We start from the raw sequence: 19,314 nt of genomic DNA on the forward strand, positions 1-19,314 counted from the left end.
AACCAGCCAAGAGTGTGTCATATAAAAGGAATCTGAATTCCTCTCTTCTTACTGTTTTTCTTGATAATGCTAAAAAGAAAAAACAGTTTTTAACCACAATCCAATATGAATGATGATAATATCAGTTCTCCCTGGTGTCACAGGTTCTTTTCCACAGTTGTTTTAGTTCAGGTTCATAGATGAGTTGTATTCCTCAAGTCCAGTCATATTATGTCTTAAATTGAAATGTATGTCCTGATATGAACATAGGTGAAACTTTTGAATTGTTGAGTCTTTTCGTTTTTATTTACTAGCCAAAAAGGTTGTGATATAAATTATCTGAAAATAATCTTTTTCTTTAATTAAAAGCAAATGGGTTTTGTTATTCTACTTTGTATATAATTTATGAAGTAATCATCTTATTTCAAGTAAAATGTAATGTACTTTTTAAAGATAATGTATTTGAAAAGGCACTAAGGAAAATATAGATACACCCCTTAGGATATGCGCTTTGAGCCTGGCAGTTGTTAAGTGCTAATTCACTGTCAGCCTCTTGTACACAGGTATCAAATTTCTTTTTTTCCATTGTTTTGCAGCTGAATATTACACTTTGTGTCCTGGAGGTGAAGGCTTCAGACCTAACCCCATCACAATCATCTTAGAAGGTGAGCATACCTCTAATTGTCACCAGATTTAAACAAGGTAAAGAATTTACTTTAGAGCAAATCTGGTAGAAAAGTTAGTGTGGAACAGTCCCAACAAGATTATTTTGCAAAATTACAGATGGACAATTACCAGTCTGATGAATAACCATTTGTAAATCAGAAAGATTTGACCCATTGCAGTGACCTGATGTGTGATTGTTCTGCAGAGAAACTCTTTTTATAATTATCCCCAACTTTAATCATCCTCAGCTTGCTGTAATTACTCTTCTCAGATTATAGCAAAGTTCCGTGACAAAGCCAAGAAAATTCATGGTCAGAATAAACCTCTCATCTAAGTGTGCATTCACTTGGATGTGTGGAAGTCTGCAGGTCTTACAGTATCACACATTTGAAAGCTCTCATAGTAACTCTTATCTTTCATGATGGTATCTGAGCTGTCTCCCCTTTTGCAGATATTGATGAATGCCAGGAGTTACCAGGTCTCTGCCAGGGTGGAAACTGTATCAACACTTTCGGGAGCTTCCAGTGTGAGTGCCCTCAAGGCTACTACCTCAGTGAGGAAACCCGCATCTGTGAAGGTGAGATAAATTTATACCTAAAAATTATTAGTGCTATTTAAAACAAAATTACTGGTCAGGCCTGGAGAAAAAGGGTCCATCTTCAAATTTTATCAAAGGATATGTTGAGACTGGTTCATAGCTTTTTTCTTTTCCTATCAGTGCTGCTAAGTTGTATGATGATAGATAAATTAATTTACAGATTATTTGCCACAACTTACCATTATTTTTCTCTGAGTAAATGGGTTGGTAATAAGTGGGGGAAGCTGGAATAATATGAAAATATTCAGTATCAAAATAAGTTATTAGTTCAAATACCAATAAGTTATATTTTATATAGAAAAATAGGCAAGTTTGAAATGCAACCATTAGGCTAATATTTTCAGTAACTTTTAAATATTGGACAACATAGTATGAAGCAGTTCAAAGGTTATGCAGATGCCTTTATTGGTTCCATCCCCAACTTCTCACATGGCGGTGTAATCATCCTTTTAGAGGTCTGTCTCCCCACTAGACTGGGAGCTTCTTGAAGCAAGATCCACATCTATTTCATCTTTATAGCTACAAGTTCTAGCTTACAGTAGAATCTCAGTATTTATTTATGGAATGAATGAATGAATGCTTCTAAAAAATGAACCTTAAACATGTAATGTAATTGTTTCCATTATAACCTTTCTTTTGGAACATGTTAGATAAATGCATCTGGAAGAAATATGATTTAATAAGGAGAATTACCCAGCAGCTGTGCTACTTCTAGAATCTCTGAATGGGTGCTAATTTGAAAGGAAAGGCTTTTTAATTTTAAAGAAAAAGGCTTTTCTAACTGCATTCAGTTTAAAATTGACACTAATATTTGGTTTTCAATGACATGAGAGGAAAGTAGCTTTAAAGCAATTCCATTTGACGAATATGAAATTTCAATTAAAAAGTATAGGTGCCATTTAAGTTATTTTTTGCCACTTTGGAATAGCTTATTTTGATCATCTTTATTTTTGAATGTTAGGTTTTTATTCTTCAGAAGAAGGACATGTTTTATATCATGTAAATGCATATTTGGGGGCAGTTCCTATGTAATTGCTTTAAATTCTAAATTTTATAAAAATAAGATAAATTCTATAAAAACATGAATTTGGGGAATCAACCATATGCTTTGTTCAGTAGTTTAAGTGATATAAATTCATGGGGAAAATATTTACTAATTAATGGACATTCTTGCATCCTCTAGATATTGATGAGTGTTTTACACATCCTGGTGTGTGTGGACCTGGGACTTGCTACAACACCCTGGGAAATTACACCTGCATTTGCCCACCTGAATACATGCAGGTCAATGGAGGCCACAACTGTATGGGTAGGTAAAGGTCTCTGAGATTGATTAGGTCACAGTTGCTGGCTTCCTGGCCAACGGTTATCTCCCAGATACTTACATCTCAGAATTATTATTCAGAAAGTTTGGAAGTTAAATCTTTATGAATAGTGAAGTATTTCAAAGTCTTATAAACTTCTGGGTCTGTACCATATTTTTGAACTTTGACTACATAATTGCATGTTACAAAGCAGGAGTCAGGTAGAAAATTTCATCAAATATTGTAAATATATATTCTTGAATAATTTTTATTTTCCATTCATGTAAAGTGAACATTATTTTATGAATAAGAGAACATTTAAAATTTAACATGTAATCCTTTTTAAATTAAATAAATGCATTTGAATAGAGAAGTATCTGTTAACTTTGTCCCCCTAAGAAAATTGTAAATGAAACCCCTTATTTAAAAACAGGAAAGATGCTTATCTAAAAATGATTTGTGTTCAGCTTAAGGAATTATTTTAAGATACCTCCAAACGACCGTGAAAATTTTCAGAGTTAATTGAGGAAGTTTGGTGTGTCCAGGTGTGTGGGGTTTGCTATTAGCTGCTTGCTGATAGGATTGGTTGGCTTACTTGTTTTTCTCTATGTAGACATGAGAAAAAGCTTCTGCTACCGAAGCTATAATGGAACCACTTGTGAGAATGAGTTGCCTTTTAATGTGACAAAGAGGATGTGCTGCTGCACATACAATGTGGGCAAAGCCTGGAACAAACCTTGTGAACCATGCCCAACGCCAGGAACGGGTAAGCACACAGCTCCTGCTTCTGCTGAAGGCCAAGTCAGTGACACAGGTATACATGTAACAGTAGAGGAAAAGCAAAAAGTACTAAAAGTACGGAAAGCAGACACACTCCGTTCTGAAAATATCCAAGAGCTCATATGGCTCGGTTTCTGAAGCAGCCCTCTTTGGGATTCAAACACTAATTCCTGAGATGTCTGTTGAGTAGGAGTCTGGATCCTGAAAATAAGCCGCATTGCTGAAATTAAAATTTATAATGCTAGCCCATTTAAACTTATTATCTTAAAACGTGCTGCTTACTTATTCTTTTATTCATAAAACAAGTATTTATTGAGAAACTATTGTGTGTCATTGTGCTATATTTAGAAGGTGTCATTTTGATTTAAAAATTTGTGGTCATTTATAAAGTCCAGCAAGCTCAGTGAGTATCTTTTTAGTTCGACCTTGGAAAATATGCAAAAAATGGATTTGATGAGCAAACTTAACATAAAAGCAATGTAGTGTCAAAGTTTTCCTTATGCATCATTTCCCTCAAACTTACCTGAAATTTTTAGGCAGAAAAGAGAACTGGTCTTTACACAGTAAAATTTTTCTTGAAGCACAGATTCTTTTGAAAGAAAAACTGAACGATAATAGAGACAAGAGCAAAAAAGTTGTCTTAAAATTGTTGCCCACTCAGGTTCCTTTATGACCTGAGAAGGGATCACTCTTAATAGTTGTAGATACTAAGAGATGAACCAATAGTACAAATAGGAAACAATGGTTATGCATTTGTTACCAAATACAGTATTACTTAGGGTATATTTATTAAAATGTTTCATTTAACATGATGAAATTAAGGAGAGGCATGGTGAAAAGTGACATATGGGGCCTTTCTCAGTGGCTTAAATTCAGTGGGCAAATGAATTTTCTCTTTTTTTCTTTTTTTTAATTGAAGTATAATTAATAAACAATATTATTTTCAGGATTACAACATAGTGATTTGACATTTATATACATTACGGATTGATCTCCACAATAAGTCTAGTAACCATATGTTCCCATACAAAGTTATTGCAATTTTATTGACCATTCCTTATGGATACATTACTTTCCTGTGACTTATTTATTTTATAGCTGGAAATCTGGCCCTCTTAATCCCTCACATCTATTTTGCCCAACCCCCAACTCCCTTCCCCTTTGGTGACCACCAGTTTTTCTTTATAACTATGATTCTGCTTCTGTTTTGTTTCGTTCGTTTGTTTTGTTTTTTAGATTCCACATATAAGTGAAGTCATACATTGCTTGTCTTTCTTGGTCTCACTTATTTCACTTAGCAAAATGCCCTCTAGATTCATCTATGTTGTTGAAAGTGGCAAGATTTCATTCATTATTATGGCTGAGTAATATTCCATTCTGTATATATATATATGTGTGTGTGTGTATATATACATACAGTATATCACATCTTGTTTATCACTTCATCCATCAGTGGATACTTAGGTTGCTTCCATATCTTGGCTATTGTAAATAATGCTGCAGAGAACATAAAAATGTATACATCTTTTTGAGTTAGTGTTTTGTTTTCTTCCCATAAATACTCAGAGGTGGAATTGCTGAATTGTATGGCAGTTTTATTTTTAATTTTTTGAGAAACCTCCATACTGTTTTCCATAGTGGCTGCACTAATTTACATTCCCACCAGCAGTACACAAGGGTTCCCTTTTCTCCTCATCCTCAAGATGATCACTGACATAGAGCATCTTTACTTATGTCTGTTGGCCATCTGTATGTCTTCCTTGGAAAAATGTCTATTCAAGTCCTCTGCCCATTTTTAACTAGATTGTTTGTATTTTTTATATTGAGTTGTGACCATTCTTTGTATATTTCAATATTAACCCCTTATTGGATATATCATTTGCAAATATCTTCTCCCATTCAGTAGATTGCCTTTTCATTTTGTAGATGATTTCCTTCACTGTGCAAAAGGTTTTTCGTTTGATGTAGTCCCATTTGTTTATTTTTGCTTTTCTTTCCCTTGACTGAGGGCTTTTCTTTCCCTTGCCTGAGGAGACAGATTCAAAAAAATATTGCTAAGACCAGTGTCAAAGAGCATACTGCTTATGTTTTCTACTAGGAGTTTATGATTTCCAGTCTTACATTTAAGTCTCTAATTTATTCTGAGTTTATTTTTTTATATGGTGTAAGAAAGTGGCCAGTTTCAATCTTTTGCAAGTGTCTATACAGTTTTTCCAGCACCATTTATTGAAGAGACTGTGTTTCCCCCACTGTATAATCTGGGCTCCTGTGTCATAAATTAAGTGATCACATAAGTGTGGGTTTACTTCTGGACTCTCTATTCTGTTCCATTGATTTATGTGTTTGTTTTTGTACCAGCACCATACTGTTTTTGTTTTTTTTTTTTTTTTTTTTTTCCGTAAAGCTTTGTAGTATAGTTTGAAATCAGGGATCTTAATACCTCCAGCTCTGTCCTTCTTTCTTAATACATTATTGACTGGGGGATTTTTGCAGAAACTAATGCCTGTGGCTGTAATACATCTCCAGTCAAAAATGTGTTAAGATTGCTTTGGCACAAGTGGATTTTCTTAGCTCTATCTTGCCCTAGTTTTATTCCAAATAAACCAAATAGGAACATTTTTATAATTTTGTAATTTGAAAACTTCACCAGTTAGAAATTGAAAATCATTGGTTTGGGGAATAAAATATTACTTTTTTAGGTGAGAGGAAGTAAAGGGCTTAGGTTTGATAGACTGGTCTGTATTTAAATCACAGCTCTGCCATGATTATTTATCCTTTCTGAAACATTCCTCGTATGCTAAATAAGGATAATAAAGGAATTAAATATTACTTTTTAGGTGAGAGGAAGTAAAGGGCTTAGGTTTGATAGACTGGTCTGTATTTAAATCACAGCTCTGCCATGATTATTTATCCTTTCTGAAACTGATTCCTCGTATGCTAAATAAGGATAATAAATCAGTGGTGACAGTGACTAATTGATATGGTTATAAGAACGATCATTTATTTATTTATTTTTGGTTGTGCTGGGTCTTAGTTGCAACAGCTGGGCTTCTTAGTTGCAGCTCACAGGCTCCTTAGTTGTGGCATGCCAACTGTTAGTTGCCGCATGCACATGGGATCTAGCTCCCTGACCAGGGATCGAACCCAGGCCCCCCGCACTGGGAGCATGGAGTCTTAACCACTGCACCACCAGGGAAGTCCCTATAGTGATGATTAAATGAGATGATGTATACAAATTACGGGTCGCATATTGCCATGCAGTTAGAAGCCATTAAATTGAGCATCTGTGATGTGCCTTTCTATATGCTTGGTGAATATTGGTGGATGAAACAGACAAAGTCCCTCCCCAGATAGCACTTGGCGTATAGTCTGCAGTATGTGTTTACTTGATACTGTTTTCAAGAGGTTTATTCATGTGTGTAGCAATGGGCGTTAGAAGAAATATGCTTCTTAAAAATTAGACTATTGGTTTGGTGAATTATGTGGAGTGACTCTCATAGTCTCTATTTTATTCCACGATGCATTGTTTTTGATGCCTCAAATTTCACATTCCAACAAATAGACATTTATGTTAAAAAAAGACATAATTCATGTCTCATTCATTACTCATTGTTAACATGTTTCACCACTACAGAATTATTTTTGCATGCCTATGCCTTTGTGCAATTCTAATCCCTTTTTAAATTTGTACACTAACCTAGTTTATCAATCTATGTAAATCGGGTCATTATTAAAGCCCTCCATATCCAAATAAAAAGAATTTAAATGCCTAAAGTAGATGTTTTGAATCTCATGATTTACTTCTAATATCAGAGCAGTAAAAAGTTAATGATGATAATAATAAGAATAGCAATAATAATAATGATAAAGTGTGCCTAGATTCACTTCTTGCAGAAGCTGGCATTGTTATCAAATAAATATAATTGAAATTAAAATGTCTCATTGTGAATAATATAAAATATATCTGTCAGTAAAAGTAATACTATGTAAAACGTTATTTTGAAGGAGTTTGAGAATTTTAAGAGTGCATTTTCTTTGTTTATATTTTAAAGCTGACTTTAAAACTATATGTGGAAATATTCCTGGATTCACCTTTGACATTCACACTGGAAAAGCTGTTGGTGAGTTTTTACTAACTTATGTTTATTTTAATACATGTAGCATTTTGTAAAAATTTGTTCAATGTTTTTAAAGTACCATAAAAGATAATAATCTGTATTTGGATCTAATATAGTTAGACAAGAAAGAAATAACATGTTTACAGCCTCTAACCAAGTTTTAACAGTGGGATTAGTCCATCAACATAGTCTGGTGATTGAGTTATGATAGTTATGTGACTATCTCAAGATTTCGTACATATCAAGCTGAAACTTTAGTTTTCCTCTTCATGAATATTGTATTACATGACTCTAAATAATCCACTTTATTTTAACCTTTACCATCTGTTTTTTCATAAGTATACGTTTAAGTTTTGGGTGTATTTTTACAGTATTCCTTTCTCCCAATCTACTTATGAATTTGCAGAATTATTAATTATATAAATCACTTCCTCCTGAATGTACTTTCTGTTGCACAATCTACTTTTCTTCTGCAAAGATTAAATAAACAATATAATTTTAAGTGTCCATTATCAATTCATGTATAACAAAGGACATAAAATTAAAAAAACATAGCTGGCTTTATCAGATGGCTGATAGCAATCTGGGGAGCCTGACATGTAACTTAAGAGGAAGCTTGATTCCCTAGGAAATTCATTTGCTATATTGACACTAATATCACTTGGTATATTTGATTAGCTGCTTCATTTTTTTCATCACTGTTCAAAGGATATAATATCTTATGGTCTATATGCTTTTATAAACCACAAAATCATTCATACTTGTATAGAATTGATTTTTGTGACACTGTGTGTTTTCACTCCAGTGTACACATAGTATTATTCAAGGTTTTATGGTGAATACATTAAGCAGAACCCTGTATATTTGATCACATCTGTTCAATTGCAGACATTGATGAATGTAAAGAGATTCCAGGCATTTGTGCAAATGGTGTGTGTATTAACCAGATTGGCAGTTTCCGTTGTGAATGCCCTACGGGATTCAGCTACAATGACCTGCTCCTGGTCTGTGAAGGTAATCTGAATGATGTGTGACCTTATCCAAAAAAGTTTGGCAGACATAACTGGTTTTTAGACAGTTTTCTGATTTTTACTGTTTCTTCTGTAGCATTTGGGAGTTGATCACCAAATTGGTTAAGTGAATATAATACTGATGCAATAATGAAGTTTTAAAAACGGAATTGTTGCTCTTTCAGATATTGATGAGTGCAGCAACGGTGATAACCTCTGCCAGCGAAATGCCGACTGCATCAACAGTCCCGGCAGCTACCGCTGTGAGTGCGCTGCAGGTTTCAAACTTTCACCCAACGGAGCCTGTGTAGGTAAGAAAGAGAATGACTTGTTCTTTGATACTGAGCACAGTGTTCTTTACACTTCCTGCACTGAAAAACTGTCCATGCTTTCCTATCAAAAAAGGTATCTTCTTTGTCTGGTTTTGGTATCAGGATGATGGTGGCCTCGTAGAATAAGATGGGGTGTGTTCCTCCCTCTGCAATTTTTTGGAAGAGTTTGAGAAGGATAGGTGTTAACTCTTCTCTAAATGTTTGATAGAATCCGCCTGTGAAGCCATCTGGTCCTGGACTTTTGTTTGTTGGAAGATTTTTTTTTTTTTTTTTGTGGTACACGGGCCTCTCACTGTTGTGGCCTCTCCCATTGCGGAGCACAGGCTCCAGATGCACAGGCTCAGTGGCCATGGCTCACAGGCCCAGCCACTCCACAGCATGTGGGATCTTGCCGGACTGGGGCATGAACCTGTGTCCCCTGCATCGGCAGGCGGACTCTCAACCACTGCACCACCAGGGAAGCCCTGTTGGAAGATTTTTAATCACAGTTTCAATTTCAGTGCTTGTGATTGGTCTGTTCATATTTTCTGTTTCTTCCTGGTTCAGTCTTGGAGGGTTGTACCTTTCTAAGAATTTTTCCATTTCTTCCAGGTTGTCCATTTTATTGGCATATAATTGCTTGTAGTATTCTCTCATGATCCTTTGTATTTCTGCTGTGTCAGTTGTAACTTCTCCTTTTTCATTTCTAATTTTATTGATTTGAGTCCTTTCCCTTTTTTTCTCAATGAGTCTGGCTAAAGGTTTATCAATTTTATCTTCTCAAGGAATCAGCTTTTAGTTTCATTAATCTTTGCTATTGTTTTCTTCATTTCTATTTCATTTATTTCTGCTTTGATCTTTATTATTTCTTTCCTTCTACTAACTTTGGGTTTTGTTTGTCCTTCTTTTTCTAGTTGCTTTACGTGTAAGGTTAGGTTGTTTATTTGAGATTTTTCTTGTTTATTGAGGCAAGATTGTATTGCTATAAACTTCTCTCTTAGAACTGGTTTTGCTGCCTCCCATAGGTTTTGGATCGTTGTGTTTTCATTGTCATTTGTTTCTAGGTATTTTTTTATTTCCTCTTTGAGTTTTTCAGTGATTGCTTGGTTACTTTTATTAGGACATGTATGTGGAATCTAGAAAATGGTATAGATGAACCTATTTGCAAAGTAGAAATAGAGGCACAGACATAGAGACCAAGGGGGGAAGGGAGGATAGAATGGATTGGGAGATTGGGATCGACATATATACAGTACTATGTACAAAATAGATAAGTAATGAGAACAGACTGTATAGCACAGGGAACTCTACTCAATGCTCTGTGGTGACCTAAATGGGAAGGAAATCCAAGGAAGAGGGGATATATGTATACATGTGGCTGATTCACTTTGCTGTACAGCAGAAACTAATACAACACTGTAAAACAATTATACTCCACTTAAAAAAAGAGAAAAAAGATAATTTGGAAAGATTTTCTAAGTAAATCTTTTCATTCATATTGAACCTATTTCACCATATCTTTTAGATTCTTTTGTTAGGAAAAGAAGAGGTCTCTCAATGGATTTTCCTGGAATTGGACCTAAAATAAAATAATGTCCTTGAGATACCAATCAGCATGTAAAAATTGCATGATTTAAAATTTTTTGAAAAGAGGTTTGGATACTTTTAAAGCCTTGCTTATTTTGATTCAGCTGTTGTTATGGTTCATTTTCAGACTGTCTGTAATAATTAATAGCAGATTATAGAAACAGCGCCTGTGGAAAAAAATGAAGGAATCTTAATAAAGATCAGATATGTATAACATGTGTTTTATTTTTTGTGCTAGATCGCAACGAATGTTTAGAAATTCCTAATGTTTGCAGTCATGGCCTGTGTGTGGATTTACAAGGAAGTTACCAGTGTATCTGCCACAACGGCTTTAAGGCTTCTCAGGACCAGACGATGTGCATGGGTAAGAAGGAGGACATTAGTCTCAGGGGGTGACGTGGAGCTGAGACTCCAGAAGAGATTACAGTTCGGTCACTCGCCACAGTAACTACCAAGTCTCTGTCAGAAACAGTCTTACAAAAAATGAGCTATGTGAAACTGTTTATGGTTTTATTCAATGTAAAAATTGCAAGCAGGACACACCACAATATGTTCTTGGGTTCAGTGTTTACGGCCTTTTTCCCTAGGTGACTTTCACATGCTTATTAACCTGAGCTCTGGGACACTCAGGGTTACGTAGAGATCACCACGGTACCAGCTGCCCATTTACCCCTCTCTATTCCCACTCAAAAAAGCCTTTTGGAATGCAGGAATACAAGGGAGTAGTAGCAGAGTGACAGTTTTGAAATGAATATATAAACACACACATACGTACATATGCTTCTTTCACCCGAACCATTCAATACATGAGATTTATCTACTTGTTTTGCTTTTTAACTCTTATAAACAATTTTTAGAAGCAAAGATAGCAGAACTTTGAAAAGCCCCAGTAGCTAATGTACAGTTAGTTAAGCAATAATTGTGTTCAGTAAGTACTTGCTGAGCTGATGATTAATAACATTTCAAAAGCAGATGGGCTGGACACCTTGGAACTCAGCTTAACTACTTAAAGCTGATGTCGGCCACTGGCTCATCTCCACTGAAGCACTTTGCGCTTGAAGGAGGAAAATTAAATTTAAAAGTTGGCTATTTATAATTATCATGTTCTCAGTTTAGAAAAAGCTAAAGTGCATCTACTCTTTTGGTATTTAAGATACTATCTTTGTGAATCGTAAGGTCAGATTTCAGTACAGCAGAACGGCAGAACTAGTTTCCTTTATGGCGTATCCATACGTGAGGACCACCTGGAGAACGTCTCCATTCTTGCAGTGCCTCCTAAGAGCTCCCCTGCAGACATTTCCCATGGTCCTAGGAAAAATTCTCTAGGGAGTGCTTGTGCAAAGGACACACGGAGGATGCGGCCCTACTTGCATGAACTTTCTGAGATTGCTTGCTTATATATGCTTCTCCTGGCTGTTCTCTCTGAGAGGGAGGATATGATTTGCTAAGAAAAACCCCTGAGATATATGGTTCAGAAATTCATATGGTGAAAATCTGTCCTTGGTCCTAACAATTCATCCATGATGAAAGTCAGCTAGACTCCTTGGTAATACCTCTCTTAAACAAAGCTTCCTTCCTAAGGAACAGTAATACCCTCTTTTTTTTTTTTCAGCATCCTGGAATTCATAGTCTAGCGTCTCCTCTCTTATATACCATGACCTTTCAATATTAATTCCATTTTTTCAAAGGCTAATAATAATTGAACTCTAATAGACTTCTTCAATTTAGATTCCACTAATTCATAAAATTTAGGAAATCACAGTTTACCTTTGTTGTGCTGATCACATTAAGATATGAAAATTTCTGGGGGAGCATTTATAATGCTTAATAGAACAAATTGTTCTAGTGTTTCAAAAGATTGATTTCCTTACAATTGACAAGCGAACCTATTCATTAAAACCTCTCACTAAGGAGATAGTTGCTGGCTTATTAGTCCAGTTCTTTTCTGAGTCATATATGTTCCTGTAAGTCATTAAGTGGCACTTTTTCCTATAATTTTCTACTTCTGAGTTAGCTCTACCTCATACTTACTTTCCTTAAATAAATGTGGGTTCTTAGTATTGAATGAGGAAAATCTAAGTAAGCCAGTAGGTTAAAAAAATCTAAAAGTTTAATAGGCTACGTTTTTCTAGTAAAAAATCGAATTCCTTTGAGCCAGTGTTTCTTTGTAGATGTTGATGAATGTGAGCGGCATCCGTGTGGAAATGGAACTTGTAAAAACACCGTTGGATCCTATAACTGTCTCTGCTACCCAGGCTTTGAACTCACTCATAATAATGATTGCCTGGGTAAGTACTCAGTCCTTTATTGCTTCTCTTTCATTTCTACGCAATATCCTGAAACACAGAATAAAGCCAAAGAATAAATATGTTTATTATTCAAATTGTGCATGTGTGCAAAAGATATGTAATATCATTAACTAATTTCTGGTTAACTGAAGTCACACTCGTGGCTTAAATAATCACAAGACAATCTGCTGGGTTGAATACTATGTCAATCAACTAATCGATTCAAGGGAAAGGCCATGCAGATGATAGTAAATATATTGGGACTGACTTATGGTTTGGGGTTATTTTTACCCCTTAGATGAGATCAAAGTTAGACCTGTTATGGTTTCAGTGCTATTATTTCATATTTCATAAAATCCATTCTTGATTTACATTCAAACACTGACAGTCTACAACTGAAAACGCTGTTGTGTTTTGAAATTTTATTTTCCGTCAGCTTTTGAAGCAAGGGATGCCTTTTCCTACAGAAAGAGTGCGTGGTGTCTAGGTTTCCGAATCAGCCCTCAGAAACCTATTTCATCTCTGTGAACAACTGTAAATTTCAGTGGAAAATAAAACTGTCTTCTCTACATGGCACAGAATTTTAGCCTTTGCCTCTAACAGACAGTGATTGAAATAAAAATTGAAAGTGACTGAAGGAGGAGGAGGGGGTCCTGTAGTTACTGGAGAAGATAGTAAAAGATATGACAACAAACACTGACAATATTTCATTTACCATGTGCCAGACACTATACTGGTGCTTTACTACATAACATCTCTTAATTCACATTATCTTGTAAGGTATGTGAAAGTAACTCAGGCCTTCTACCTTAATGGAACCATCACAGCTCAAACCCACCTCCTAATTTAACCCAATATATATTCCTCTCAGCATTCTTTATTTTATAAAATTCTGCAACGGTGAAAAAATTTAGAGCTAACTAGACACTTTATTGAACCACCTTGTCTGTAGTTTCTCAGACCCTTTGTACAGCCAGGGAGAATGAAAGATACAAATATGGCTCTGATCAAAGTATAATCTGCAAACAAACTAAAAAATTACTCAAACGGGATCAACCCTAAGCTTAACTGAAAACCTACCACTTAAGAACTGCTTTTTCCAATTGACAGAAAAACGTGTCAGCAATTCTAGAGTGTTTTTCATATAATTGATTTTTCTGTATTTTTGATATGCTTCGTTATTTGTCCTTTGAATATAGTCAGCTTACCTCCAGGTAAAGTTACTTGCAAACTGGGCAGTCCAGTTAAATCCGTGTATCCTCTTACCTCCAGGATGAGAACTGTATTTCAATTGGAAAGTATGGAAAGCTTCACCTTAAGCCTACAGGAGAGATCTGTGTGACCTTACTAGTCACCTGATCCTTATGATATGAGCCATTTTTCTCTGTGTTGATGAGGAATTATAATGTAGGGTTTTGTAAATGTCTACCAATGAATATGTTTTTAAGTTGCAACTTGTGACAGAATATGTGTTAAGAGCTCTCTCTGAAAAGCTAACTCCTGTTTGCTTACAGATGTAGATGAGTGCAGTTCCTTTTTTGGTCAGGTGTGCAGAAATGGACGGTGTTTTAATGAAATTGGCTCCTTCAAGTGTTTATGTAATGAAGGCTATGAACTTACTCCAGATGGCAAGAACTGTATAGGTATGTACATAATAAACAGTCTTTATGTTGTTTTGTTTTGTAAAATAATGATGTGATTCCCCCACACACCAGCTTCGGGACACATTTGCATTTCATTTGGTCATCTGATTACATGACCAAGATAAATTTCATGGGAAATTTTGGTAAAAGGTATAAGCCAACAGTTGGGAATGACTCGTATGCAGTGTTTTTATTGGGATAGAGCTTCAGGCTATCTGTGTCTCAATAAACGTAGACAAAGGAAAATTAGCCTCTTGCCAAATGAGTAATACTCAATATGTCAAAAGTCTCTAAGGGCATATTTGCCCAGAGTGACGTGGTAGATCAGAAAGCCTGAGTTGAATTCATGTTAATATCCTTTGGCAACAATCGTCTCATCTTTAAATCATTTTTTTTGTGTTTCTCTTTAAAGATACTAATGAGTGTGTTGCCCTTCCTGGCTCTTGCTCTCCTGGCACCTGTCAGAATTTGGAGGGATCCTTCAGATGCATCTGTCCCCCAGGGTATGAAGTAAAAAGCGAGAATTGCATTGGTAAGGCTAACGTTTATTTTGAGTCCGTGAGCTGTTTAGTATAATAAGACCTGGTATAGACTCTGTGGAAATATATTAAATCCAAACCACTGTAAGCATGCTGACCCAAGGAATTAAACATATAGCTACCTACATCTGTTTTATTGAAACATCAGAAATGATTTGAAGGTGCAGTGGTGGGAATAAAGAATTTAAGGATGTGGGATTTTTCATTAACAGAAATCTCATACTAGTCAAAGAATTTTCAGTGCATTCTAAGCTTTTTTCCAAATGTCAACAGAGACTTTCTACTGAATTTAAAGAGTGTCTACAAAAATTGTAATCTTTGGCAACCAATTTTAAAACAGCTATTAAAGGTGTCTGGAGTTCTAGAAATGTGAAGCAGAAAATCTTGACAATGCTGTTGAAACATTTTTTTCCATGGGAAGGCCACATGTCAAAACAGAAAATATTAATCCATTTGTCAGAACAGATGTTTTTCTGCAGAAACTCTCCCAGTGTACAAGAACACTGTAACCACATCAAAAGTGGGTCCCAGAATTGCCTGGTGGACATGATGAAGACCGACCTTTTTACAGTTACTTTATTTCACTTTTGTACAAATTATTTTTAACAGTTTTGTTGAAATTCAGAAGCACCAGCATCTTAGTGTGGTTCTTCTAACGTGAAATGATTGTTAAGAGTTTTTTTGCCTTTGAGTTACCCAGTTTCTTAAAAAAATTCTAAGTAGCTCTACTGTTCACACTCAAGGGACTTATATAGATGGAACTGAAGGAAACGGTTCACTTAGTTAAATTTAATTTCTTTTCAGACCATATAATTACAAATAATAGGTATCCCTAGTCATTCCAATTTGGTGTTTATATCTTGTCCCTTTTTTGTCTGATTTGTATAGTTCCTTGTAAGATTGTCTAGTGTTTTTAATACTTAAAAATAATCAATAATAATACTAGAAGCATCTTAGCAAAAACTTTCTTGAAAAGTTTAAGATCCTTTCTTTCATTTTCTTTGTTTATATTTAATCTCAATTCTTCAACATCCCTGTGATTCATCTCTTTATGGAGCAAGGATAGCAGCAGTGTGTCAGCCATAAGGAGGAAATAGAAATGCATATGTCTCTTTGTATCAGAAAGACTTAGCTACCTTTTTTCTTAGTGAAAAAAATCTATGATTCACTTACATATTTTTAAACCTCAGGAGTATTTCTTTATCCACTGATAAACAACATCACTATTTCACATGTCGAAAGAATGGGTTTTTAACTAACTTACTTCACTGTAAGAATATTTCCTTCATCCTATCAATAGAATCTCTTCTACCAATTTTCCTAGGTGACATGCTTTCTAACGTGACTATATGTACACTCACACACACACACACACACACACACACACACACACATAAATCCACCCTGACATTCAGTGGACATTACAGTGGACACAGCATCTTTTAGGTGCTGGAAACGCAAAAAGGAAGTTTTTTTCCTACAGGTAACTTACTGCCTAAGAGAAAAGACATATTTCGTAAGAAACCCCATTTTGTAAAGATATCCTTACAATTCAGCATGACGGACACTGTACTGGGGTCTGTTCAGGATGTGGGATCACAGTAGGAGGCTATGAATAATGATGGTGGTGGTGAGAGGATGGCATGTCAGGAAGCCTGTCACAAAGGATTGGTGACATTTGAGGTGTCTCTGAAATGTTGGATAGAAATTTACTAATCAAAGAAGGAAAGGGAACAGAGAGGCATTTTGAAAAGAGGGGCAGCACAGACGTGGTAAGGGGCATCGATTGGCCAGCTCAGAAGATTGCACTCAGTGTTGCAGGCAGTATGGAGCACTGCAGGTTGCTTTAGAAACAATGTGGTACGACTCACTCATTAAAATTCTGCAAATACAAATTGAGAATGTAGAATGTGCCAGACACTGTGCTAGACTAAGCTGAGGGTACAGCAGTGATCCAGACACACAGACACATCACATAAGAGACACATCACATAAGTCCTCATGGAGCTTATGTTCTAATGTGCCTGAAATTGTGTAATGTTTATTCATTTAGTTAAAATAACCCATTAAATAAACACTTCCAATGAAAAAAGGCCAAACATTGCTGGTAAGGAATCCTTGTATATTTTAAGGAACCATTCTGGGGTCAGGTGGAAATGATAAAATTCTCAACACATGTCTGAGTTCCCCTAGTTCCACAGGCACAGATTTTCAAAATAGGTGTGTGTTTTAGAAAACCAGCCCTGGTGGCAGTGTGAAGAGGAGAGAAGGAGATGCAGCAGTCCAGCTGGGAGATTTGCAATAATCCAGGCGGCAAATGATGTTGAGTTTGAATGTAGAGAGGAGATAGAAATTACAGGCCACATGCTGCTTGCATGTGAAAGTTGAAAGGTCAGGGAGAGGAATAAATGTGATTCCAGGTCCCCAGTGTGGATTGCTGAGAGGGGCATCATAGAAGGGGACCATTGCTGAGGATGCGATGCCTGTGAGACATTGAAGTGGTCCTGTCAGGTAGGCAGGTGGATGTAAAAACACCCCCAGGGGTCAAGTCTGGAGAGCTAGAGACCGACTTGGGAGTCTGGGGCTATGGTTGATTGAAACTGGATGTAATCTTTGACTTTTGAGGCAGTAACACTTTATTTTTTAAAGATAAGTTAAACGTATACATAATACAATGTATTGTTTCATATTAAATATCCAATGGCTAGTGGACTGTTAGAGTGTGGACAAATTATTTATTTTCAAATATTGAACAATGTTTTGATTTGATTCAATCAATAAATTATCCTGCTCTTCTGCAGATATAAATGAATGTGATGAAGATCCCAACATCTGTCTTTTCGGTTCCTGCACCAATACTCCTGGGGGCTTCCAGTGCATCTGTCCCCCTGGTTTTGTATTGTCTGATAATGGACGGAGATGCTTCGGTAAGTTTTGAAATGGCTTCTCTGTCATAATTGGCCCTTAAACTTCAAAGCTAGACAGTAAGCCATGATTCAGTGTTTGTCACTAAAAATATATGTCTCTGGCAAATACATCATCTGTAAGTTTAAAATGTAGGTCTCAGATGTATATGCACTGGACAATTTTTAAGGCACTTTGAATCATTGGCTCTGTTTCTACATTTTAAAAAAACTTCATACTAAAAGAAAAATTGTTTTCTTGTTTCATCATTTTCATTCTGTTGTTGGCATAGATGTTTTGTACATTGGTGAGGAGTTGCTTCTGATATGATGTAACTTACTGAAAATTACCTAGATTGATTTTGTTAGGCTATAATGTAACAGTGGGGGAAAAAAAGACATGGAAATTATTTTAATATTGAGCATAATTTGTCACATTTCCTAAGCACATTATTAAAATATTGTAAATAATTAAATATAATTTTACAGAGCGGTCAGTTTAAACTGGCAAGTGTTATCAGCAATTGAGGATTTCCAGACCTTTTAACTGCTAATCTAATCTGCATCACGTGTTCAGCCCATGAGAAATGTTCTGTTGGAAACAGAGTTATGTACAAATTATTCCATCTTTTAAAATGACCAGTAAGGAGATCTGTGATGTTTGCTTTCTTGATTAGATACTCGCCAGAGCTTCTGTTTCACAAACTTTGAAAATGGAAAGTGTTCCGTACCCAAAGCTTTCAATACCACAAAGGCAAAATGCTGCTGTAGTAAGATGCCAGGAGAGGGATGGGGGGACCCCTGTGAGCTGTGCCCCAAAGATGATGAAGGTAAGAGCAACAACTACATAAAATGCCACTTTGCACTAGTTTGGGACTGTCTGGCGGAACCCAGTTGGACTATGTAATTTATGAATATTTTGAGGATGAAATTATCCCCTCACTTATAAACTTTAATGGTTCAGTGAGCAACCTAGTCTCAGGAACTTTTGTATTCAACATGTGTACATGCAGGGAGTTACCACGTTATTTCATTTCTCCCACCAAGGCTAATATTACTTGTTTTGAAAGGAATGAATTTGAGAGGTGCAGGGCAAGAGATCCAAGGAGGGGATGAAAATTATATTCTAGATTGCTGCGGGAGTCCCACATGGGTATTGTATCCCACGCTGTGGCTCCCAGCCTCTTATGTGAAGTTCTGAGAAGCTGAGTCAGCACAATAGCCATTTGCAGGAATAGACCAAGAACCTCACAGATCTAGTTAGCACAGCTGAAGGGTACAATTGTTCCAGCAGTCTTGGAACTGGCCTGGTCTGTAGGCCAGAGGTAGCTTCTGTGTGTAATGGGCAGAGAGGCTCTTTGGCTGACCAACATTAAACAAGCAAGCAGACAGAAGCAGACACCCTCCATAGGTGGTACTCTGGGAGGAGCTGGACAAGCTCAGGTGACCTTCTCTAAATATGCTCAGCATTGCTTTTGCAATAAATTATAAAAATAGAAAGACTCTTACTAAAAACAGCCTTGTAGAGGAGAAGTAAGCCTAATTTCATGTATTATCAGTAATCAGTTAAGTTCTCTGATAGTTGAGA

The 19,314-nt window shown here is 36.0% G+C and overlaps 1 protein-coding gene across 1 annotated transcript in view; it reads left to right on the forward strand.

Annotated features, from left to right (window-relative positions):
- The window catches only part of FBN2 (fibrillin 2), a 225,817-nt gene that overhangs the window by 179,936 nt on the left and 26,567 nt on the right, over positions 1-19,314 (forward strand). Inside the window, exons 38-50 of the mRNA XM_024757148.1 lie at positions 576-644; positions 1,097-1,222; positions 2,427-2,552; positions 3,161-3,313; positions 7,380-7,448; positions 8,334-8,459; positions 8,641-8,766; positions 10,592-10,717; positions 12,525-12,641; positions 14,156-14,284; positions 14,697-14,816; positions 17,625-17,750; positions 18,404-18,556. Coding sequence (XP_024612916.1) covers positions 576-644; positions 1,097-1,222; positions 2,427-2,552; positions 3,161-3,313; positions 7,380-7,448; positions 8,334-8,459; positions 8,641-8,766; positions 10,592-10,717; positions 12,525-12,641; positions 14,156-14,284; positions 14,697-14,816; positions 17,625-17,750; positions 18,404-18,556 — 1,566 coding nt within the window. The remainder of the gene's footprint in view (positions 1-575; positions 645-1,096; positions 1,223-2,426; positions 2,553-3,160; positions 3,314-7,379; positions 7,449-8,333; positions 8,460-8,640; positions 8,767-10,591; positions 10,718-12,524; positions 12,642-14,155; positions 14,285-14,696; positions 14,817-17,624; positions 17,751-18,403; positions 18,557-19,314) is intronic.

This window comes from Neophocaena asiaeorientalis, unplaced genomic scaffold (genome assembly GCF_003031525.2).
Source record: "Neophocaena asiaeorientalis asiaeorientalis breed wild unplaced genomic scaffold, Neophocaena_asiaeorientalis_V1.1 scaffold149, whole genome shotgun sequence".
Classification (NCBI taxonomy): domain Eukaryota; kingdom Metazoa; phylum Chordata; class Mammalia; order Artiodactyla; family Phocoenidae; genus Neophocaena; species Neophocaena asiaeorientalis.